General features: G+C 47.1%; 1 protein-coding gene across 2 annotated transcripts in view; it reads right to left on the reverse strand.

The window, feature by feature from the left end:
• Window positions 1-16008, reverse strand: part of ADGRD1 (adhesion G protein-coupled receptor D1) — a 173954-nt gene that overhangs the window by 100054 nt on the left and 57892 nt on the right. For both annotated transcript variants that reach the window (XM_068990148.1, XM_068990147.1), the window contains one exon: window positions 15559-15700. In XM_068990148.1, coding sequence (XP_068846249.1) covers window positions 15559-15700 — 142 coding nt within the window. The remainder of the gene's footprint in view (window positions 1-15558; window positions 15701-16008) is intronic.

A 16008-nucleotide genomic window follows, 5' to 3' on the forward strand; every position in this document is an offset into this window, starting at 1 on the left:
AGATATTTAATCTGTAAGACCTATTCTATATCACCTGTGGTTGACAGCTCATAATGCTGCATTTTCAGAAATTAATTAAACACAGACATGCAGATCACCAGAGCAGCCGGGAAGAAGGAATCTGGCCAGCAGCATCCATTCTCCAAGTGACTTCCTGTGTAGAGACTCAGCTCTTCCCATTGTCTCTGTTATTTGTCACTCCACTGCCCCGGAACAGCCAGAGGCCATGACAGGGGAGGAGGGAGCAGCCTGGGGTCTATTTGCAAGTAGACACACACTTTCCCAAGAGCCTAGAATAGAGGCGGTGCCTCTCACAACAGGAAGATGCACAAGATCTTTCACTCCAACAAACCGCTTGCAAAATACTGGAAACAACTCAAATGCCCATATGCAAGACAGGAGTTGATAACCACAGGACGGTTGAATAAAGCCACACGACAGAGTACTATGCAGAGGAAAGGATTAAAAAAAAAGATGTGGACAATCTCCATGAACCGGTTTAGAGTTATTTCCAGGGTAAACTGTGAAGTGAAAAAGCGATCTAGTCGTTAAGAATCTGCCTGCCAATGCAGGGAACACAGGTTCGATCCCTGGTCTGGGAACTAAGATTCCACATGCCGCAGAGCAGCTAAGCCCTCGTGTCACAACTACTGAAGCCAGCATGTCCTAGAGCCTGCGCTCTGCAATAAAAGAAGCCACTGCGATGAGCAGCCCAAACACAGCAACGAACGGTAGCCCCTACTCGCCACAACTAAACGAAGCACACACACAGCAAGGAAGACCTATGCAGCCAAAAATAAACGAACATATCTTTTCTAAAATTTGCAAAGTTCAATAGAGTTTTTATATTAGGGGGTTGAGATTAACATATACACACTATTATATATAAAATAACCAACAAGGACCTACTGTATAGCACAAGAAACTATACCTAATATAAGTATTCTTGCCAGGAAAATTCCATGGACAGAGGAACCTCGTGGGCTACAGTCCGTGGGGTCGTAAAGAGTCGGACACGACTGAGCAACTAATAGATTAACAGACAGATATGGGGGAAAAAATTGAAAAAGGATATGTGTGTGTGCATATATATAGATACGTATACATATATATATACACACATATATCAGTTCAGTCACTCAGTCGTGTCCAACTCTTTGCAACCCCATGGACTGCAGCATGCCAAGCTTCTCAGTCCACGGGGTTGCAAAGAGTTGGACACAACTGAGCGACTGAACTGATATAAGTGTGTATATATATATATGTCTATATATATGCACACACACACATATTCTTTCTCAGATTTTTTCCCCCATATCTGTCTGTTAATCTGTTAGTTGCTCAGTCGTGTCCGACTCTTTATGACCCCATGGACTGTAGCCCACAAGGTCTCCTGCCCGAGGCCAGGGGCGGCAGCTGGGAGGAGCTATCCCTTGCCCCAGGTCAGGGGCTGCGGCCGAGAGGAGCAACCTCACGTCCAAGGAGCGGTGGCTGCGCCAGCGCAGGAGGGCCCCGAGGAGCTACTCCACGTTCAAGGTCAGGAGGGGCGGCAGTGAGGAGATACCCCTCCTCCAAGGTAAGGAGCAGTGGCTGCGCTTTGCTGGAGCAGCCGTGAGGAGATACCCCATGTCCAAGGTAAAAGAAACCCAAGTAAGACGGTAGGTGTTGCAGGAGGGCATCAGAGGGCAGACACACTGAAACCATAAACTAGTCAATCTAATTACACTAGGACCACAGCCTTGTCTAACTCAATGAAACTAAGCCATGCCCTGTGGGGCCACCCAAGACGGGCAGGTCATGGTGGAGAGGTCTGACAGAATGTGGTCCACTGGAGAAGGGAATGGCAAACCACTTCAGTATTCTTGCCTTGAGAACTCCATGAACAGTATGAAAAGGCAAAATGATAGGATACTGAAAGAGGAACTCCCCAGGTCAGTAGGTGCCCAATATGCTACTAGAGATCAATGGAGAAATAACTCCAGAAAGAATGAAGGGATGGAGCCAAAGCAAAAACAATACCCAGTTGTGGATGTGACTGGTGATCAGTCCATTCTAAAGGAGATCAGCCCTGGGATTTCTTTGGAAGAAATGATGCTAAAGCTGAAACTCCAGTACTTTGGCCACCTCATGCGAAGAGGTGACTCATTGGAAAAGACTCTGATGCTGGGAGGGAATGGGGGCAGTAGGAGAAAGGGACGACCGAGGATGAGATGGCTGGATGGCATCACGGCCTCGATGGACATGAGTCTGAGTGAACTCCAGGAGATGGTGATGAACAGGGAGGCCTGGCGTGCTGCGATTCATGGGGTGGCAAAGAGTCGGACACGACTGAGTGACTGAACTGAACTGAACTGAACTGATATATATATGTCACTTTGCTGCATACGTGAAGCTAACACAGCATTGTAAAACAGTATACTTCAATATAAAATAATTTTTTAAAAAAATAGTTTTTATGGCATGCTATCCTTCATGGAATGAAGAAGGAAATATGAGAAAACACATATGTACCTGTTTGTTCAGCACAAATGGAACACAGGAAGGAGAAACCAGAAACTTAGAGAACTGCTTGCCTAGAGGGCATGGGTGGGAATGGAGTGGCAGGAGCAGAGGAGGAGGAGGGCAGAGGAGGGTGCCACTCCTCCGAGTGCACCTGCTTGTGGAGACCTAACCCTTAGGACTATGGTAACATTCCACATACTTCCCAAATAAACCAATAGCTAAAATCAGCCAGAACGGGGCACAACCATCACAGAATATAAACAACCACAGATGAATCTAACTGTATCACAAATGATTAAATCACTTGAAGGGAACAGGCAAGAAAGAAATCTACCTAGGTAACTTTATAAAAGAGAATTTCAACTGTATAGTGTAAGCAAATGACAGAGAGAATAGAAACAAATACCGTCCTCTACTTGGTACATTTGTTTCCCACAGTGGGTGGGTTAACAATCCCAGAACTACTGTGTAAGTGTGAGGGGCTTCCACAAATCAGTAAAAACACTGAGAATCATGACAGCCAGTTTTGGAGAATGAAGGATGTGAGAAAAGGCTCAATATGGAATCTAGAAAAACATACAGATGGATTAATATAAATATATAATATGATGCATGTGTTTGCTTGTTTAAATACATATATACATTTCCAAATTCTGTTCAGAGGATCAAGAAGCAATAACACTCCAGCAGAAACATATGCACAGTACATCATGCAAAATACCAAGCTGGATGAATCACAAGCTGGAATCTAGATTGCCAGGAGAAATATCAACAATCTCAGACATGCAGATGATACCACTCTAATGGTAGAAAGTGAAGATGAACTAAATAGCCTCTTGATGAAGGTGAAAGAGGAGAGTGGAAAAGCTGGCTTAAAACTCAACATTTAAAAACCTAAGATCATAGCATCCAGACCCATCAGTTCATGGCAAATAGATGGATTAAAAAGTGGCAACAGTGGCAAATATTATCTTCTTGGGCTCTAAAATCACTTCAGACAGTGACTGCAGCCACAAAATTAAAAGACACTTGGCTCCTTGGAAGAAACGCTATGACAGACCTAGAGAGCATATTAAAAAACAAAAGCATCACTTGCTGGCAAAGGCTATGGCTTTTCCAGTAGTCATCTATGGATATGAGAGTTGGACCATTAAGAAGGAGCATCAAAGAATTGATGCCTTTGAATTATGGTGTTGGAGAAGATTCTTGAGAGTTCCTTGGACAGAAAGGAGATCAAACCAGTAAGTCAATCCTAAAAGAAATCAACCCTGAATATTCACTGGAAGAAGGACTGATGTTAAAGCTGAAGCTCCAACCTTTCAGCCACCTGATGTGAAGAGCCGACTCACTGGAAAAGACCCTGATGTTGGGAAAGATTGAAGGCAAAAGGAGAAGGGGGTGGCAGAGGATTAAAAGGTTAGATAGTATCACTGACTCAGTGTACAGGAATCTGAGCAAACCCTGGGAGAAAGTGAAGGACAGGAAAGCCTGGTGTGTTGCAGTCCATGAGCTTGCAAAGAGTTGGACATGACTTAGTAACTGAACAACAACAGAAATGAGCACACTGGGCACCCAGATCCTGGTTTCTAAACACTACTCTCCATTAAAATGAACCAGGGCTCCATTGGAGAAACGGTGGGTTCCATAAGCCTAGAAAATCTCTAGTGCTAGAAAGTTAAGAAAGACTCAAAAATGATGAGGACATATCAAAAGGACACAGAAGCCAACTGGAAAAGGCTCCCAAAGGTCAAAGCTGGGACAATGTAAACAACAAAATAAGTAATGATAGTATTGGATTATAGCTTATTGAGCAAAAATAAGTATCTAAAATATATTGATATGAATAAATAATTGAATGAGGTGCCCTTGTATTAAAATTCCAATTAATAAATGTAGAAAGAATGACAGACATAGAAAATCAACCTTTGGCAAACACTACAGTAATAACTTTTGCAGGTAGTAACTATCACTGGATGCTAAAATTCATGGAGAAAGTATCATAAGATATAAGACAGCTGTGTAGTATCATGGTACTGCTCTGACAAGAGATTATGATTTGCAAAGGGAAAATGATAACTTCAAAGTGGATAAACTAGGAAAACACCTCCCTCAACCAAGCAATCAAAGTGAGCATCACTGGTGATAATGAATACCATCTTTAATGTCTGTGTTTGAGCTGAATTGTGCCCCCAAAATCCCTGTGTTGGAGACCCAGGCCCGAGGACCACAGGATGTGGCTGTTTGTAGAGATGAGGCCTTAAAGGGGTAATAAAGGTAAATAAGATCATTAGGGTGGGCTGTAATCCCATATGACTGGTGTCCTTATAAGAAGAGGAGATCAGGATACAGACTGGAACACAGGAGATCACATGAAGACCCAGAGAGTAGATAGCCATCGACAAGCCAAGGTAAGAGGCGTTAGGAGGAACCAACCCTGCTGAGACCCTGATTTCCAACTTCCAGCCTCCAAGACGTGACACCATAAATGTCTGCTGTCTAACCTGACTGCTCCCTGCCCCACCCCCAAGCTCGGCTATTTTGTTACCTCAGCCACAGGAAACTCACACAGGCTGATGAGATGCAACAAGGAAGGCAAAACTCCACTTGTATGGTGCTCTTGTCCAAGACACCTAAACTCACCCCCACTGTGAGAGAAACATCAGGTAATCCCAAACTGAGGGATGCTCTTCAAAGTGACCGTCCTGGACTCTTCAAGTGTCCAGGTGCTGAAAGACCAAGAAACTAAGGAACCACGACACGCTGCGAGGTGAGGAGACAGGTGAGGTCCTAAGCGGAAAAGCTGACAAGATCCAGAGCACAACTGTAGACTAGCTAATATCACTGCTAATTTCCTGGTTTTAAGAATTGTACTTTAGGACTGCCCCGGTGGTACAGTGGATAGGAATCTGTCTGCCCATGTAGGGGATACAGGTTTGGTTCCTGGTCTGGAAATATTCCACAAGCCCTGGAGCAACTTTCCCTGAACTGCAACTACTGAGCCTATGCTCTAGAACCTTCCAGCTGCAACTACCAAGCCCATGCTCTAGAACCTTCTGGCCACAACTACTGAGCCTGAGTGTTGAAACTACTGAAGCCCGGGTGCCTACAGCCTGTGATCTGGACCAAGAGAAGCCACCTTCGCACCTCTCCAGAGAATAGGCCCCACTTGCCACAACTAAAGAAAGCCCGAGTGCAGCTACAAAGACCCAGCCCAGCCAAAAATAAAATCGATATTTTTTTAAAAAAAGAATTGTACCTTAAAATATTAACATTAGGATGAGCTGGATAGATGAGAACTCTGTATTATTTTGCAATTTTTCCTTTTTTCCTTAAGTCTAAAATCATTTCAAATAAAAATCTAAAGAAAAAAATCACAGAAGTTGTCAACTGGTGATCCGCTGACCCAATTCAACCCGCAGATGTATGCATTTTGGTTGAAAATGTTTAAAGCAAATTTGAATGAGCTGCCAACAATACAAATCCAGAAATACAATTTTACATCCAGATGTATGGCTTCCTTTCAGAACATCAGAAGTTGTGGCATTACCGCCGAGGAAGCCGCATCGCACGCCCCCATCCTCAGGACCGAAGGCCCCGGTGTCCCAGAGCCGCGTTCACACACTGCACAGCTCAGCCCAGGCAGCCAGAAGGCTTGAGAGGGTACGGAATCCCAGGGGCACATGGGTCCCAGCCACTCCCCCAGGGCGGAGTCCAGGGCTTCCTTCAGAGCCCTAGTCCACAAGCACCTGGGCATCCTGAAAGTCAGACAGAAGTCCAGGTGCTAGAACTCATCAGGGCTTCTGCTCTCGCAGTCCACAGCTTGGGGAGCTGCACTCCATTGTTTAGATGCTACAGTGGTCAAGATGCACGAGCCCCCACAGGTGATCCTGGGGGAACTGCACCCACTTGCCCGCCACCCTCTGGCCCAGGACAGGCTCATGGTCCAGGCAGACCAACTTACACACCCTCCCTCCTGCTCTCTCCTGGGGCCTCCCATGGTGACGAGGGGACATGCACAGAGAGGCGACCCTCACTCAGCACCAGCACAGGGACCCTAACCAGCCCAGACCACCCTTGGGCGGAGCTCCTCCAGTCCTGCAAGCTAAAAGTGCCCTTCTGGAAAACTCTCTTCACTAAAGTCAGCCAAAGCCGGAGTCTGCTCCTGTGTTGCAGACTATGAACTGAACATGCGCTGACTACTTCCTGCTGCTGCTAAGTTGCTCCAGTCGTGGCCGACTCTGTGCGACCCCACAGACGGCAGCCCACCAGGCTCCCCCATCCCTGGGATTCTCCAGGCAAGTGCAGTGGGTTGTCATTTCCTTCTCCAATGCATGAAAGTGAAAAGTGAAAGTGAAGTCGCTCAGTCATGCCCAACCCGAGTGACCCCATGGACTGCAGCCCACCAGGCTCCTCCGTCCATGGGATTTTCCAGGCAAAAGTACTGGAGTGGGGTGCCATTGCCTTCTCCGAACTACTTCCTAGGTGGGTGTCATTATCCCGGCTTACTAAGGATGAAACAGAGGCAGGGAGGCTAGCACCCCATTGGGGAGCACACAGCTGTATTTGTTGAGTCAGTGTATGAGCCAATGAATAAACATCTTCTCGGAGGACAAATTACACCTGTGATAGTTTTGTGATGCAGATTTTCTTACTACTCCCTAGACTAGTCACCTCTCTGACTCCGAAATAACTTCGGGTGGGCAATACCAGCCCCTTCCACATGAGGCTCACACTGTGAACTGCGATGGCAGCCACACTTTCCCCAGTATCTGGGCTGGTCACTGTGATCCCCATCCTGCCTGGGTCTCCTCCCCCGTGGTGGCTGCAGCAGCCCCTGCTGAGAGGCACACGGCAGCCTCGGGTCAGAGGCAGGCAGACCCAGCACAGTCTGGCTCTGTCCACAGCCCCGTCACTGGTCCTCCGGGAGATGGTATCAGATATACAGAGGGACAGACCCTCCATTTTGACCACTTCCCAGAGTCCTGCTACTGGAACATCACCAATATTGGGCTCCATCTCTTCCAAACTTTATGACAAGCCTGATGGATGGATGGCCTGTCTTTGAGACCGACAGTCAGATGGAGTGAAGGCCAATAGATGGGTGAATTTTAGACAACAGCCACTGAAACTGACAGCGCTTAGTGCTTCAAGACACTGACTTTTGGTTTCCTAATTCTCAGAGTTTCCAAAGAATCTGCTTCTCTCAGTCTGCTTCTTTCTGAGGGTAACAAAGGTCTCATCTTCATTGGAGACGCAAGAGATGCAGGTTCGATCCCTGAGTTGGGAAGATTCCCTGCAGAAGGAAATGGTAACTCATTCCAGTATTCTTGCCTGGAAGATGCCATGGACAGAGGAGCCTGGTGGGCTACAGTCCATGGGGTCACAGAGTTGGACAGGACTGAGCGACTGAGCATGCAGGCACACATCTTCATTGACCAAGGAAAGGTGACCGTTCCATCTTGATTCTTAAATAAAGGTTCTGACTAGCAGCTAAGAGCGATTCTAACTGGCCAGAGCTCTGCCATTTCTGAAGCATCTTTTAGGCAGGGGACTCTGGCACTTGTCCCAGAATTGACTACAGCAAGGAGGTGCCCTCAGTAACTTCTCGAGGGTGGTGTACATCTGCTCCCCATTCCCATCCCCCTCAACTGGACTGTCTATCACAACAGTCTCTACCCCGCTGCCAGCTGCCTGGCTACATGCTCTGAGCTGGGAAGGTCACAGCCCTGCAGGCTCCCCATGCAAGACAGGACACTCAGAGGAGCCGCAGGAACCCGTAAGCAGAGACCTGCAAATCAGCACAACTGGCATCGGCCAAAGGATGGGTCAGAATCTGGACTGTTTGGTGGCTTGGGGAGCAAGGAATGTGAAGTAAGAAGGCACTGTGATGGTTTGAGCATGGGCTCTGATGATACACACTCTGGGTACCAGGCACGCCCGACACATCAACTCTGAACCAGGTATGGAGCAGGAGCCCAGGCCACGCTGGCCATCATGGTCTACCTGACCCAGGTCCCCACCCACAGGCAACACGGAACACTTAATGAGCACTGGGGTCTCCAAGCAAAGCCCCTTGATGTCAGGGCAGTGGATTCTAGTTTATTTCACTGTACCCGTAACTGACTTGAGTTGGTTTCCTAAAAAAATAAAAAATAGTGAGAACATTGTTTTCATGTAAAGAATCAAGTGGCATGACATTAAAGAGGATGAAACAATGCCATTTGTAGCAACACGGATAGACCTAGAGATTGTCATACTGTGTGGAGTAAGTCAGACAGAGAAGGGGAAACATTTCATGAAATCCCTTGTATGGGAAAGCTAAAAAGACACTGTACAAATGAACTCATTTACAAAACAGAAACAGACTCACAGACTTAGAGAATGAACTTATGGTTGCTGGGGGCCGGGGGTGGAGAAGGACGGGAGAAAGGGACAGTTAGGGAGTTTGGGATGGACATGTGCACACTGCTGTATTTAAAATGGATAACCAACAGGGACCTACTGTATAGCACAGGGGACTCTGCTCAGTGTTATGTGGAAGCCTGGATGGGAGGGGAGTCTGGGGAAGCACTGGGGTGTGTGTGTGCATGTGTGTCTATACGTGTGCTACATCAGAGTGTGTGCATATATGTGTGCTTCGGTGTGTGTACTGTGTGTGTGTGTGTGTCTGTGTCTGTATGTGTGCTGGATCTGGTTGTGCACATATTATTTGTGTGGAAGTGTGTGTCCTGGGGATGTGTGTGTGTGCACACGGACATCCATGCCCTGTGAACTCACTGGGGGTCTGGACACCAAGAAGCCCTGCATTGAGTCCTCTGTCCCCATCTCCCCTGCCCACTCAGCCTATCTCAGCTTCAGGACCTTGTCCCCAAGCCCCCAACTCCCCAGCACCTGCAGCCCCAGCTCAGCCTGCTCCCCGACATCCACCAAGACTCACAGCCCCCTTTAGGGCCACTTCAACCTCAAACACACACCGCTTCCAGAATCATTCAGAGCAAGCCTTCTCTGCTTTTATGCGCTTGGATTACAGACTTGCAATACCTCCATGCCACATCATAAAACCCCCAACACCAGAAGCACTAAAAATGCCTCTGTTTCACACTAGAACCAAATTTCCAACACAGGCGAGCCCGCCGAGCTCATTTGCCTCATTAGCTGCCTCCTCTGGATGGCGGCCGGGGTAGAGCCTCTGGCCTGGGTGAGCATTCTCTCCACAGAAAGAGGAGCCACACAAATACACACAAATAACACAAATCAGGACAGAGCCACTTATATGGTGCTGCTGCCTCTGAGCTCAGCACTCGTTCAACAAATATTTTCTGAGCCAAAGCTCAATGCCAGGCATCAGGAGGAAGGAATCAATGGTTCCAAATGGGGTCCAGGGCAGCTTGCCCGCAAATGCACAGGCTCATTTAAGAGATGGTCAGTTTGAACGCTTATTTTGATTCCCACTCCTCTCTAGCTACCCTGCCCTTCTACATATACTTTCTATATACCCACAACTGCCGTGAGTTCAGCTACTCAGAGTCCTCAACTGCTAGAATTGCTTTTAGTAGGTAAGAGCTTCCTGTCTGAGGTCACTCCCTTCCTGTACAGCCCTCAGTCATGTACTGGACCAAAGGCGAGAGCCCCTAACTTTCAAGGGGACCATTCTGAAGGCCATCCCAGCTTCAGAGCTCACCACGGGGTCACCTTCAGTCTTTGCTGAGACTGCATCACAGGCCGCCTTCTTCTACTCAGCCTTCCTTCCTTTCCCATATAAGCCAAGCTTGCAATCCCTCTTGAGTAAACTTCTTGCACACAAATGTCAAAAAAGAAGAGATGATCAGTTTGCATAAATACTAAGATGCGGTCCTCGGAGGCGGCACTAGTGCAGAGCAAAGACGGTAAAGAGGGAGATGGGGTTCTTCCATGGGGAGATCAGAGAGGGCTTCGTGGAGGAGGCAGTAATGACTCCAGTGACCTTGACACGGGTAGGACTAGACCCCAGAGATGTGGACGGCCTTCCAGATAACAGGAGAGGCACACACAAAGGCAGAGGCCCACCAGGCCCAGACTTCACGGGAGAGCGAGTGTTTCTGTTCCTCTGGACAGAGGTTCAAGCAGAAAGTCACACTGGAAAGGTCCACTCAAGACTGACCATGTGGCCCGAAGTTGAAATGTGTCTTCAGGGAAATCTGAATCACTGAAAGATTTTAAATAGCTGAGTAAGACCACCTGGCATGTGTTTCTGGAAGACAAGTTTGGGAACTTGGGAAGAATAAAGCGGGGAGAACAGTCAGGAAGCTTCTAGCTCAGGCAGAACCAAACCAGCAATGAGACTCTGAACCAGGGGTGGGGCAGCTGGAGGGAGAAGGTGAGGGATGCTCAGAACACAGGGTCACAGCTGGTCCCACCCAGAGACCAGGAGCCAGGAGGGCACCACGGTGCCAGACTCTGAGCAGAGAGAAGGCAATACAGTGACAGGAGGTCAGACGCAGAGGACATGCAGGCTGGGGGGTAACATGCCCACCTGCACACCTCAGGTGGAGGAACTTGCCATGGAACAGGAGTGAGACCATGGGGAAAAGTGGGTTTTGTGTCACCAGGAACGTCAGTCCGGAAGTGGTGGCTGAAATCAAGGCAACCTCATGAATTCAGAGAGGTAAACGTTCCTGCAGATGGAGTTGGAGCAGGTGGCACAGTGGAGGAGGGGCTGATACCAGAGAAAGGGCACCACCCGCAGGGGGACACATCTGCAGACCCAGAAGTGGGAGCCTCAGGGGCTGCAGGGGGTGGGGTGGGCTTTGACAGAGCGCAGGCGAGCAGAGGACTCTGGAGATGCGCTGCGTGCAGGCGAAGTCGCTTCAGTCGTGTCTGACTCTCTGTTACCCCATGGACGATAGCCCACCACGTTCCTCTGTCCATGGGGATTCTCCAGGCAAGAGTGCTGGAGGAATCTTCCCAACCCAGGGATGGAACCCGAGTCTCACATGTCTCCTGTACTGGCAGGTGGGTTCTTTACCACTAGCACCACCTGGAAAGCTCCTCTGAAGACATCTCTGCAGTGTGCAAATGTGTATAGAAACTGGGGATGGTAAAAATCAACCTAGTTTGAAGAAGAGAAGGGGGGAGGTGGGTGTTGAACAAGATCGCTGAAACATGGGATCCAGCGAAGCCACTTCTGCAAGGACATACCCAAAAGGACTGAAAGTAGGGTCTGGGAGAAATGCTTGCGCACACACACACACACATTCATGGCAGCGTTACACACAATAGCCTAAATGTGGGAACAGCCCAAGTGTTCACTGACGGTTGTGTGGATGAACAAAGCGTGCTCCACCCACACCATACACTAGGATTCGGCCTTAAAAAGAAGGACATTCTGGGGCTTCCCTGGCAGTCCAAATGGTTCAATTTCTGCTCTTCTACTGCAGGGGGCGCAGGTTCGATCCCTGGTCTGGGAACTAGGATTCCGAATGCTTCACAGCGAGGCCATAAAAGAAAAAGAGAAAACAAACAGAAAAAGGAGGACATTCTGTTCCTTCTGTTCTGACTTTTGCTATCACACAGATGAACCTCAGGACTTGATGCTCAGTGAAATAAGCCAGACACGAAGGGACAAATTCTCTCTGATCCTACTTACACGAAGGCCCCAGAGTAGTCAAAGCCACAGAGATGGAAAGCGAAAGGGTGTGTGCCGAGCGGGGACTGAGGATGAGGAGGGGGAATTCGTGTTTAATGAGGACAGAGTTTGGGTTGTTTGAAATCAGGAGAGTTCTGGGGAGGGATGGTGGTGAAGGATGTGCACCAATGTGAAACGTGCTTAACACCACTGAACTGTGCACTTAAAAATGGTCAAGATGGTGAATTTTATGTTATGTGTATTTTACCACATTTTTAAAAATGTTTTGTGATTTTTCAAAAAGAGAGAGGAGAGAGACCGGGTAGGGGGACATTCTCAGGTGAAGACTGTTTGCGGGTGGATGAAGAGGACGAGAGAAGGGGGGACGAGCAGGTGGCGGGGGTCGGGGGCCGGTGGCCGGGGATGGAGGGAAGGCTCCTGAAGAAGGTTGGCCATGGAGTAGAGGAGGAAGGAGTGATGAGAGGGGCAGTAAGGAATCAGCGAGACCAGTCAGTTTAGCTCAGTCGCTCAGTGGTGTCTGACTCTTTGAGATGCCACAGACTGTAGCACATCAGGCTTCCTTGTCCTTCACTAGCTCCTGGAATTCACTCAGACTCACGTCCATTGAGTCGGTGATGTCATCTAACCATCTCATCCTCTGTCATCCCCTTCTCCTCCTGCCTTCAATCTTTCCCAGCATCACAGGCTTTTCCAATGAGACAGCTCTTCCTATCAGGTGGCCAAAGTACTGGACCTTCAGCTTCAGCATCAGTCCTTCCAATGAATATTCAGGGCTGATCTCCTTTAGGATGGACTGGTTGGATCTCCTTGCAGTCCAAGCGACTCTCAAGAGTCTTCTCCAACACCACAGTTCAAAAGCATCAATTCTTCGGCGCTCAGCTTCCTTTATGGTCCAGCTCTCACATCCATACATGCCTACTGGAATAACCATAGCTTTGGCTAGACGGACCTTTGTTGGCAAAATAATGTCTGCTTTTTAATATGCTGTCTAGCTTTTTTTCAAAGGAGCAAGTGTCTTTTGATTTCATGGCTGCAATCACTATGTGCAGTGATTTTGGAGCCCAGGAAAATAAAGTATGTCACTGTTTCCATTGTTTACCATCTATTTGCCATGAAGTGATGGGACCGGATGCCATGATCTTAGTTTTTTGAATGTTGAGTTTCAAGCCACCTTTTTCACTTTCCTCCTTCACTCTCATCAAGAGACTCTTTAGTTCCTCTTCTCTTTCTGCCATAAGGGTGGTGTCATCTGCATATCTGAGGTTATTGATATTTCTCCTGGAAATCTTGATTCCAAATTGTGCTTCATCCAGTCTGGCATTTCACATGATGTACTTTGCATATAAATTAAATAAGCACGGTGACAATATACAACCTTGACGTACTCCTTTCGCAATTTGGAAGCAGTCCGCTTGTTCCATGTCCAGTTCTAACTATTGCTTCTTGACCTGCATACAGATTTCTCAGGAGGCAGGTAAGGTGGTCTGGTATTCCCATCTCTAAGAATTTTCCGCAATGTGTTGTGACCCACATAGCCAAAGGCTTTAGCATAGTCAATGAAGCAGAAGTAGATGTATTTCTGGAATTCTCTTGCCTTTTCTATGGTCTAACAGATGTTGGCAATTTGGTCTCTGGTTCCTCTGCCTTTTCTAAATCCAATTTGAACATCTGGAAGTTCTTGGTTCATGTACTGCTGAAGCCTAGCTTGGAGAATTTTGAGCATTACTTTGCTAGCATGTGAGATGAGTGCAATTGTGCAGTAGTTTGAAACATTCTCTGGCAACAAGAGAATGGGAAAGACTAGAGATGGCTTCAAGAAAGCTAGAGATACCAAGGGAACATTTCATGCAAAGATGGGCACAATAAAACACAGTATGGACCTAACAGAAGCAGGAGATATTAAGAAAAGGTGGCAAGAATATACAGACTAACTATTCAAAAAAGATCTTAGTGACCCAGATAACTACGATGGTGCGATCAGTCACCTAGAGTCAGACATCCTGGGGTGCTCAGTCAAGTGGGCCTTAGAAAGCATCACTATGAACAAAGCTAGTGGAGGCGCTAGAATTCCAGCTGAGCTATTGCAAATCCTAAAGATGATGCTGTGAAAGTGCTGAACTCAATATGCCAGCAAATTTGGAAAACTCAGCAGTGGCCACAGGACTGGAAAAGGTCTGTTTTCATTCCAATCCCAATCAGCAAGATGGTCAGGATGAAAGAAGGAATGGAGCAACAGCTGTCTGGTGCTGTCTGTCTGCCTGGGAAAGCACAAGTGCAGACAGACACTGGCTGGAAAGTGTGGACAAATGGGCAGAGCTGGGTTCTGAGGGAACCAAGAAGGGGCCTGACCTTCGTGCGGAACCATGGCTGGGGGGTGGCAGGGTGAGGCAGGAGCTGCAGTGAGAGCTTGTCCTGCAGTCAGGAGCTTGTCCTGACTAGCTTCCCTCAATGCTGTCTCATTGAGGAGGTGATAAAAGCACAGGTAGACAGACACAGGGGTCGGCACACAGTAGGTCTTCAGATAATGTTGGCAGAATGGGATGGAACAGTATAAAATGGAACAAAATAGAAGATCCTGGCGGGAACGGTCTTTGTAGGACTTCAAAGGATCAAAAGTGGATTGAGTTCTTATTACACATAGAATGGATAAACAAGGTCCTAATGTACAGTTCAACATCTCTTCAACATCTATCATAAACCATCATGGAAGGGAATATGGAAAAGAATGTATACTGAATCACTCTGCTATACAGCAGAAATGGATACAACATTATAAATCAACTAAACTTCAATAAAAATTTAATATATATATTGCATTCTTTAATAAATTCCTTGAAAACGTCAAGCTTCAACCATAGTGCACGATCCTGGCACAAGGAAAGTCACACTTTTTAAAGGACAGGTGCACATCTGTGTCCCTGATACACCTGTCATTCTTATCACAGACAAAGATAGAGTGAAGGTGGAGATAATCACAGTTACAATGGGGCAAAACAAATAGCTCAAAACTGAAAGTATAGAAACATCTCTTTGAAATGCTAAAATGTTTCCCAGAAAGAACCAAGCTCTCTGTCTCGCTAATGGCTATCAACTAAGATAAGTGAGAATGAGCCAAGGTATCCCCTCCTCCAAAGACAACATTTATTGTAAAACAGAAATAGCCACAGTTGCTGTGCACACATCTATGAAAGCAACGTCTGATCTCAGAGGCCTTTTTACACAAAATTAATACTGTGCATCCAACCCCAGAGCTATCCAGGGGACTTTCCACTGCTGTTCAAAAATAATCACAAGAATGGATGCCAAAATCCTAATTCTGGCCAGCACCGATCCATCCAAGATTCTTTCTACACTCATACAGACGATCAAATATTCCTTGCTGCAAAAGGAAATCAAAGAGCAGAAATGAGGACAAATTCACTCTAACTCACCAAATGGTGCCGGAGGTGGACAGTGATAAGAGGGGAGCCCGATAAATTCTGGGAGAGCTTCGGCGTCGGGGAGACCTCCAGGGAGATCAGATAGCTGGTCGCAGAGAGCAAGCAGTTTTTGTAATTTGCTGCCTCGGCAATCCTTGGGAACAAATGAAAAATCATTACAAAACAGAAATTAAAAAAAAAAACAAAAACTTGAGTTTAAAATTTCATGTTAAGCCTGAGACTTTTGAGACTGAAAGCTTTTGGGGGTGGAGTTTTTATTTCTATCAAACAGCACATTCTGCTCTAAGACTTGGTGTTGGTACCAAAAGGTGAGATGGAGCCCTTGACCTCACAGAGTCTATAGTCTAGTAGAAGGAGGGGGTAATCCAGGAAGTGGGGAAAAACAGGAAGATCAAAACAATGAGATTAAATCTCAGCCATACATTCACTTGACCTGGAACA

The sequence above is a fragment of the Capricornis sumatraensis genome, chromosome 17, assembly GCF_032405125.1.
Source record: "Capricornis sumatraensis isolate serow.1 chromosome 17, serow.2, whole genome shotgun sequence".
NCBI classification, from domain to species: domain Eukaryota; kingdom Metazoa; phylum Chordata; class Mammalia; order Artiodactyla; family Bovidae; genus Capricornis; species Capricornis sumatraensis.